The sequence below is a fragment of the Oncorhynchus tshawytscha genome, linkage group LG09 (assembly GCF_018296145.1).
Source record: "Oncorhynchus tshawytscha isolate Ot180627B linkage group LG09, Otsh_v2.0, whole genome shotgun sequence".
Taxonomy (NCBI): domain Eukaryota; kingdom Metazoa; phylum Chordata; class Actinopteri; order Salmoniformes; family Salmonidae; genus Oncorhynchus; species Oncorhynchus tshawytscha.
In genome coordinates this window covers 78,589,657-78,598,589 of record NC_056437.1, presented here as the reverse complement: position 1 = coordinate 78,598,589, position 8,933 = coordinate 78,589,657, and the positions used below count along the sequence as shown (strand labels likewise).

The 8,933-nt window shown below is 47.1% G+C and overlaps 1 protein-coding gene across 6 annotated transcripts in view; it reads right to left on the bottom strand.

The window, feature by feature from the left end:
- Window positions 1-1,236: 1,236 nt before the first annotated feature.
- Window positions 1,237-8,933, bottom strand: part of LOC112226163 (myocardin-related transcription factor A) — a 57,157-nt gene continuing 49,460 nt past the window's right edge. For all 6 annotated transcript variants that reach the window (XM_042327514.1, XM_024390460.2, XM_042327515.1 and 3 more), the window contains 11 exons: window positions 7,800-8,077; window positions 7,407-7,660; window positions 7,131-7,296; window positions 6,580-7,032; window positions 5,650-6,462; window positions 5,292-5,501; window positions 5,069-5,185; window positions 4,564-4,713; window positions 4,368-4,457; window positions 4,161-4,218; window positions 1,237-4,061 (listed from right to left, as the gene is read on the bottom strand). In XM_042327514.1, the coding sequence (XP_042183448.1) occupies window positions 3,469-4,061; window positions 4,161-4,218; window positions 4,368-4,457; window positions 4,564-4,713; window positions 5,069-5,185; window positions 5,292-5,501; window positions 5,650-6,462; window positions 6,580-7,032; window positions 7,131-7,296; window positions 7,407-7,660; window positions 7,800-8,077 (3,182 nt within the window). In that variant the 3' untranslated portion in view covers window positions 1,237-3,468. The remainder of the gene's footprint in view (window positions 4,062-4,160; window positions 4,219-4,367; window positions 4,458-4,563; window positions 4,714-5,068; window positions 5,186-5,291; window positions 5,502-5,649; window positions 6,463-6,579; window positions 7,033-7,130; window positions 7,297-7,406; window positions 7,661-7,799; window positions 8,078-8,933) is intronic.

The window sequence follows — 8,933 nt, the reverse complement described above, 5'->3', positions numbered from 1 at the left end:
CCGTCAACCAACTCAATTTGCAGCTCTACCTCTACAGGACTCTTTTATCCCCAATAATGTCAACCAGATGACAGATTGTCATTTGTCAAATTAATTCCAGAGAGATTGCTTCAATCCCCCAACAATGGCAGGTAGATACCCCCACCACTTCATAAAACAATGGTGACCCTAATCAATATGCATGGTTTAAGAGGGGTGATCTGTGATGGAGTAGTGGGTGGGGTTGGACTGCCCATAAAACCTGATGGATTATTTCAGAGCAGAAAATGAATTAAATGCGGAGGAATTCATTGCGATTGGATGCATCCGGAATGACTTAAGTGGGATGGGAGGGGGCATGATGTGGGTGGATGGGGTGGCGGGGGGTCTCGAGTGACATTTTCAATTAGTTGGCAGAAATAAAGTACCTTACTCAATACTCAGAGTCCTGCACACTATTGTTTCAGCTTCAATTACAGTCAGGAATAAAGTAGAAAGAGGAACTGGAAAGACGGGACACTTCACTGAGAAAATAAAAGCTTAAAAACAGATTAACTTTGCTAATTGGCTGGGAAATGATTTGGGGTTCCAGATTGGTTAATTAAATGAAAGGGACAATATGGGAGGGGCTAGAGGAGAACTAGAGAGCTTTCAAAGAACCCTTTAAATGGTTCCTTAAAACGTTTAGGGGAGAAAAATATGAACTGCTTATTGAAAGAGTTCAGTTTTGACAAGCGTCCAGAAGTCGCTTGGATCTTCATTGAAGAGGTAAGGGAAGAGGACGATGGCTGCTGTGACTGAGTCCTGTAAGGTTTTTGAGAAAGCATTAAATAAAACAATGAATACAAAGATGATACATGTGATCTACATAACATGTGGAAAACCAATACCAATTGTATATACACCTTTGTGTTCCTCCTCATCAGTAAACCTGATGAAACACAGACAAAAAAAAGTGAGCACATGAAAGTGGGCAGTTGCAAAGCAGGGTCTATATCTATTGGCCAGTTGTAATACAGAAGTTGTAATACAGTAGTTTGGTCATTCTAGGGGCAGGGATCAGCAACTAGATTCAGCTGCAGACCAATTTTTTCTTGAGCAGAAGGTCAGGGGGCTGGAACATATTTACAAAACAGACAAAACAGATGTAATCATTTCAAACCTTGCATACATTTGTATATGCACACATACTGTATATCTCTTATGCACAGGAATTCTTTGGAACTGACTTCCAAAATTAAAATAACTTGAAGCCGATTTGCTCGTGTTTTTAGTCTTTTATGTCCAACAATAAAACAATTATATATGGTCTTTTGTTTTGCTCAGAAAATTTGGGGGGCCAAATAAAATCACCCACTGGCCAAATTCGGGACAAGGGCCGCCAGTTGGAGAAACGTGCTCTACGGGGATCCTGGTGCTAAATGATGACGTCACAGTATCCGCTTTTTCAAAATGTTCATCTCCAACCCTCATTCCATGCTGTGGCCCCCAAACATCCACGTTGCAAACCACAAGTTATAAAATTGAATTTAATCAATTACTTTTCTAAAAAAAAGAAAATACATAATAAAATGTCCAAATCATGAAGAAGCCCAACCAGTTTCCCTCCCCTGAGCAATCCCCAAATCCCTCAAGTTTTGACAACTTAAAATGGAGCATTTCAGAATCCCTAATACAGCAGATCTGGGCTGACTGGTCTACAATCCCTCTACCATGGGATTGCACCAGTCAGGCCACCATGAGGGCAAAGTCAAAGAGGAGGATATACTGGACAGAAACTGCCTGTCCGCCCCCACCACAAACACACACACAGGAGAAGTGAGAGAGAAGCATATCTTGAATGCATGTTTGTGGTGATATGCAACAAACCATGAAATGGACAATACATTCAAACAAGCAAGCGATGCTCAAAATTGAGCATGTGCACATGTGTGTGTGCAGTGTTGCATGATTGCGAGTCTGAGGCCGTGCAAATGCAGGCTGCCGCCCTGCACACAATTGGCCCAGCGTCGTCCTGGTTTGGCCGGGGTAGGCCGTCATTGTAAATAAGAATTTATTCTTAACTGACTTGCCTCGTTAAATAAAGGTTCAATAATTATTTTTTTTTTTTAAATGGGTTTTCTAACTCCGGATACAGAGTTCACACTGTTGACAGAATTTGTCACAGTAAACCATGTACTTCGTAGTGCTCCATTGCCTAAAATAGAGTCAAGTCAACAAAAAAAACTGTGCATTATAATACATGTTCAGTGTCTAAATTGGTATATCACAGCAAGAATTTATAGGGAGGACTTTATCAAAAAATTGTTTGGCAAAGGTACTGATACAGTACATATTAATAATAATACAATCGTGATGTTAAGGGGCACCCAAAATAATAACACAGCATTCGTGATTCACCAATGCAGCTCCTGGTTCAGTAGGCATCACTATAATTGATGGAGTATACACTACAGTATACATGAAACACGTCATCTCTGCATCCTTAATTGCTTATATAGGTTAAAATGAAACAAACATTTCCATCTTTGCAATCGCTTAACCCTAACTTACTTTAGCTACAGTACTGGCTGACATATAGTTCTGCGCGTCTATGAAAATGAACCTACGTCCAAGGGAGATCAAGTACACTACGTAGCAGCAATACCTCTGTTAAAAAAAGCAGGTTCTCATTTTTATCAAATATATCAAATCCTATCACGTCTGTCATAATGTTCGAGAGCAATATCATTAAAGCTAAGAGAGTAAGACCACGTGTTCTAAAACATGAAATCATGTTTCCTGGCATTTTCAAATATATTCCAAAATACACCCCATATTATGGGCAAAAATACATTAGAGTCAAATATCACTGTCTGTGTGTCTCTCCTCTGTACCAGGCTCCTCCTGCAGTTCTCCTACTCAGTCAGAGCTGCGGTCACCAGACTGCTACACTGGAGCCACGGTCTGACACCTGCATGCATTCATGCTAACAAACAGCTATTTGATTCTCCTTCACCTTGGCTTCCCTGATCATCTCCTCTAAAGTTCTCATGAAAATAAGTAGGTTGTGTTTTTTTAACCCTAAAGCTGCTAGACAGATGTGATTATCGTCTTGTTCTCACATTACTGGTTCAACATTGTTACAATATCTCCACACTATTACCATCCTAATACTACTAAGGGCAATAATAAATGTAGACAATAGTCTAGATCGGTAGCTACGGTAAGCTGTTGACTGGCTCAGATGAAGGAGCATCATCAACTACGGTCCACCGGTTTGTTAACAAAGGTATTACTGTATAAGCTACGTGTGTAAGAGGGCCTGCCTTATAGAACGTATGGGTATACATAAGAAATCTATCAAAGTGTTATTCAGTAAGAGGGACTGAGTTCAGAGTGCAGTAGAGTGTGTTTTTGAGTCGTACTGTACGTTGAGAAAAGAGAGAAAGAGTTTGACAACATAACATCAGCATCCATCCGTGTGGATGACACTAAGACTGTCCAGGGCTATAAGCAGGAGTCCCAGTGGAGCTGCAGGTCTGAACTGTCCAGAAAGTCTGCTGAGAAGACGCTGGGGGGAGTGTGGGGGCCCAGGGGACCCAGTGGGGCGAGCCCTGCAATCTCGTTGCTCGCCCCTCCCATGGTGATATCCAGCCAATCCATGCTGTCCAGGGCATGGTCTCCGAAGTTCAGGCCAGGGGGGTTGGCCGTGTAGCCCGACAGCTCATAGGTGTCCATGGGCGAGGATGTGTGGTCCAGGATGCTGGGGGTGCTCAGCATTTGACTGTGAAGGTCGTCAATCAGGGTCAGGGGCCCGCCAGGCTCCACTCCCAGGAGGGGTTTGCCCGTGGTGCTCTCCAGGAAGTCCTCCAGACGTCCACTTCCGGTGTTGCTTACGTCCTGGTCAATGGTGGCCGGCGCCTGCAGCTCCTCTTCCCCTGGGCTCGGCTTGGGGGTCTCGGGTTCGGGAGGGGTTGGGGGTGAAAAGTGGAGTTGAAGCTGGAGAGGGGAGGGGGCCTGAGAGCGGGAAGGGGAAGGGGTGTTGGGGCGCAATCGCGCCAGGGAAGGGTCGGGCGCTGGTTTGAAGGTGGCTGAGATTTCTGGGAGAGGAGGAGAGAGAAGAAATGTCAACCAGTAGGAGACAAATATTGAATCAGGAAACCAGGAGCTCTCCTTCTCTATCGGCATTCAACACTCACCTCCTGTCTGAATCAGGATGTCGAAGAGGTCGTCCATATGCTGGGTGGATCCATTATCCTGGGAGCAAGACACAGGGAGAATAGTAAGTCCTGACACAGCCACTGAGTTGAGAGGTGAATACAGAAGAGCCTTGGCATGGTTGTCCATAATGAGACCTCTGAGACACAAACATAGAAACAGAAAGACAGCCAGGTGGCGTGGGTTACCTTGTCATCTGGTGGGTTAGGGGAGGGCGTTTGTTTGGGAGAAGGAGGGCTGAACAGGGGTTCATGGTCAAGACCTGGACTCAAATCCTCCTGATGGAAATAGAACAATGTTCTCATGTCTTAAATATGTATACTATTAACTTGTCCCTTTAAAGAACCGCAACTACAGTACAAGTTTTAACAAGTTCACAATTACCGTTTGAGCTGGAGGAGAGGGGGAGATGTCTTTTTCAGAAGGGGAGGAGTCATCATTGGGGAAGAAAGGCTGGAGATTGGGCGGGGCAGAGAAGGAGAGCGCGACCCCTGGGGAGTGATTGGTTGACACCTGCAGCCCCGCCTTCTGTCCCTAAGCAAAATGGGAGATAAATCTTAATTAGCTGAGATGCAAATGAGCTGAAAGATTCATTCTTTAAAACATAAATCACAAAGATGAGGTATATCATTACAGTAATTACCAGAATAATAATCACTATTACATTGCCTTAGTTATCAGCTCTTACATATCAAGGATGCTGTCAGTGTATTACAGGGTTTACATCATTAATTCACATAAACACAGGCGATTATTGGAATCACCGAGGCAATTCTAAATGACTCTCTCACTTAATGGGACATTAGCAACAAGCCAGTCACCACCATAATTGAAGCTCCGCTGTTCAACGGACATCCTACAAATCAGGCTTTTGGAACCTTTCACTTACCTTTCTGGTTGGCTGTTTCACGAGGCCTGGTTGAGTTTTCGGTTTTGATTGGGTGTCACTGCTGGACAACTGAAGAGGGGATTGGCTGGGCAGCTTGGTGGGAGTTGACTGCAGTCTCTGGTTAGACCAAGGAGAGAAAAAGCGTGAGAAGAAAAGTAAGCAGCACAAGGAGTCCCTAAACAAAAATACTAGGTTTGAGTGAAAGAGGGATTTAAATGTTTACCTGCAGTATGATGCGATTGGATGCTTTGCCCTGTGGAGTGCCTTGTGGCGTTTCACTCCCTTGGCTCTCGGCACAGTGATTGGTCAGTGCGATGAGGAAATGGTTGCCGTTGCTGTCTGTCACCAGGGTAGGTGTGGAGTGTGTCTTGAGGAGATCCAAGGGGAAGGAAGTGGTGGAGCGCGACTGCTGATTGAGGAACATCTGAGACACCTGGAAGAGACCAAAGGCATTATTAGTCAGTGAGAGACACACACAAGGTGACACATTGACTATTTTGACTGGGATCACAATTGTTTTGCTGTCACTGTCTGCAGCTCTTGTTGTGACTAGCCATTGAGTTGTTTTGACTGCCACTGACCTGTTGTGACTTCAGCTGCTGTTGTTGTTGTTGTGCCTGCAATATCTGCTGATGTTGATGCTTTGACTGTAACAGCTGTTGGTTCTTTGATTGTATCTGCTGTTGTTGTTGGGACAGTAGCTGTTGCTGCTGCTGCTTGAGCTGTTGCTTGTGGGACTTCTTCTTCCTCTGCTGTGAGCGGTGTTTCTGCAGATTCTGCTGGTTCTGCTGTAGGAGCAGCTGCTGCAAGGCCTGCTGCTGTGCCAGCTGCAGCGCGTTGATCTGCTGCATCTGCTGTAGCTTCAGCTGCTCGAGTTGCGACCGCTGCTGCGCCTGGATCTGCTCCAGCTGCACCTGCTGAGGTGGGGCTTCCAAGGACGGCTCCACGGCCTCTTCCACATCCCCGACCTCCTGCTTGATGGTCATCTTGGTGACCTCCATGTGGCACTGGGAAGGAGTCGGGGAGCGGGCAATGGGGATAAATGTGGAGGGGATGCTGGGGATGTCTGGGGGCTCTTCCTTCACCCTGACAAGGCCCAGGGATTCTGGGGGGGCGTCCTGGCCCCCTCTCTTGCCCTGTTCCAGCTGGACGCGCAGGGTCTCCACCAGCCGCTGTTTCTGTCTTAGCATACACGTCAGCGCCTCGATCTGCTTGTCCTTCTCCTGCAGCATCTGGTCCTTGTTCACAGACGGGGGTGCTACTTGCAAGCGTTTCTGCAGAGCAGCCATGGAGAACTGGCAGGCTGTTGGGGCCGAGCCGCTCAACTCCTCTTTGATAGTGCCAAGGTGCTGGGGGGAGGGATGGAGGCTTAGCTGGGTGAGTGGAGAGCTTACCTATTTGGAAAGAGAAAAGTAGTCTCAAGATTCAAACTATAAAACCGGATATCTGGGCACTATAAAAACATATTTTTTTAAAAGCAAGGACACATCTGATATAGAAAGGAGACCTACCATCTCCCCAAATGAGTCTCCATTACAGCTCGTCTCGTCTGGGCTCATCCCAGCTAGCGAGCGGTCCGAGGGGGCAGGAGAGACTGGCGGGGAGGAGCTAGTGCTGCCAAAGTGCATGACCTGCTGTGGAGCAGTGGTCATGAACGGGAAGGTTGCCAAGGTTACCACACCTGCTTCTCCTGATTGGTGGACCACAGAGGACAGGGCCTGGTGTTGGGAAAGTTGCTGTTGTTGTAGTAGTAGTAGTTGTTTTTGTTGTTGTTGTGTTGGGTGGTTGGTTTTGGGCACTCCGGCCCCAGACCCTGTGGCACCCCCTGCTGTTGTAGTTGTTGCACTACCACCACCACGACTGTTCTGCTGAGCCTGATAGTTCCTCAACCGCTCGATGAGGTCATTCTTGGTGCCTGATACAGGCAAGCTCCGCAGTTTGAGCTCATGCTTCAGTTCAGCCACCTGGAGGACAAAAGAAGGTGTCAGAATGTGAAATGTTTAGACACACAGTTGGTTTTGTCAACAGTCAACTCTTGATAAATGCAACGTCTTTTACTGACCTTCAGGTCGTCCAGGTTAGGAGGCAAAGAACCTGGTGTGGCCCCTCCTACATGTGTGACATTCTGCCGGCTTGGTGCACTTTGACTGGAGGAGGATGTCGAGGAGGCGGGCACGGCCGGAGAAGGAGAGGGGCCATTGGTGGGAGGTGGTTGATCTGTTAGTGGTCTGGAGAGAAAAAAACACGAGTCAAAACGATGATAGGATACAGGCTGGAGTTGATGGCTATGTGAAGCAGTTGTATACACACACGTGCAAACACACACTCACTCACTCACTTGGGTGGTGCAGGAAGGATGGTGTGGTAGTTGTAGTGTTGCTGCTGCTGGTTGAGGATCTGCAGCTGGAGGAAGAGCTGCTGCTGGTGGAGGATCTTGGCGTAGGTGGAGTCCAGCTGAGGGGGCGGCTCGTGGTCGGCCTTCTGGTCCGGGGGGATGTACTGGTGGTACTTCAGCTTCCTCACCTTGGGCTTGTTGTCCTTGGGCTTCTTGGATCGCTGAGGGGGGCGCTCTGAGGTGGGCTTTGGCTGGGACTGCAGGGGGAAGAATCATTGAGACGTGGTGGATTAAACACTGGACTAGTCTACTGTTAACCTCAGAAGTAATGCTAAACTAATAATACAATGGGCTTTGGTACAATACTCACAATTAGCCGTGACAGCTGCCACTAACCTTGATCAGTGCAGGGCCGGTTCTCAGAACTGCTGTCCCATTGCTCAACTTCACTGGTTGGCAGGGCCCATGGAAGGGAGGAAGAGGAGAGGGTGGCGGAGGAACCTGAGTGAGAAACTGTGTGGGGGTGCTGATGCAAGCTAGGGCGTCAGGGGGAGAGGGCAGAGGGCCGTGGCCCAGCGGAGACTCCTGACCAATGGGCTGCTCAGGAGAGAGAGTATCACTACTGTCCTCATCAAAGGAGGATATCTCCCCAGCAACCTTGGGGAAGTCTGTCTCTGAGGGAGAGAAAGAGGGATGAAGAAGAAAGAACAAAAGAGTGAAAAGAGAGAAGAGGGGGAAAAGTTAAAGTAGATAGTTAAATAAATAGTTAAAGTAGAATAATGAGCCACCAGTGACAGTTCGTACAAAGCAACAATCTGCCTTGTCATCGTTGTTGTGATGTAGTGTGAGAGAGCCATGTAAAAAGAAGCCTTTGTGTCAACATTAGCCATGCCATCATTCCTCTCAGCAGCCAGTCAGTCAGTTAATCAGTCGGTCAGCATCAACAGAGGTTCCTGCAGTGGAAGCAGGAGGAGGTGGAGGCCTGCTGGGCCCGGGGCTTTATCATCACATTGTATATGGCTGGTACATCCCCATGCCTTTGACAAAGATCATTATGGATCTTTTATTTACTAACGGCAGGCAGGCAGTTGGAGCGCTCAGCGAGCACCGTTGGCTATTCATTTCCCATCAGTGGGAGATGATGAATAACCAATATGGGGTTTGATTCATTCTCTTCCTGAACCAATCATGTGATGGCTTCCCCTTTGCACAGCCGTGTGTGTGTGTGTTTGTGTGGCTGAGAGTGTGGAAAGCAGCACAGGTTGAGGTCATGTCCATGTTCTCTGTGTGGATATGACTGCCTGTAATTTGATTGTTATTATTAAGAACCACCGACTGCCAGGGAAATCCCCTGAGATTGAACCATGCTGGAACCTGACGCGCAGACATGTTCACGTTCATCTTCACAGCAATCAATCTAGTTTCCATCATCTCATTTATCTCACGGTTTAACAGCACAGTAGAGAATACCTGTTACGTGATCTCTGGTGTGGCAATGCATTTCCTTTACATTTAATCCAACCAACTGTG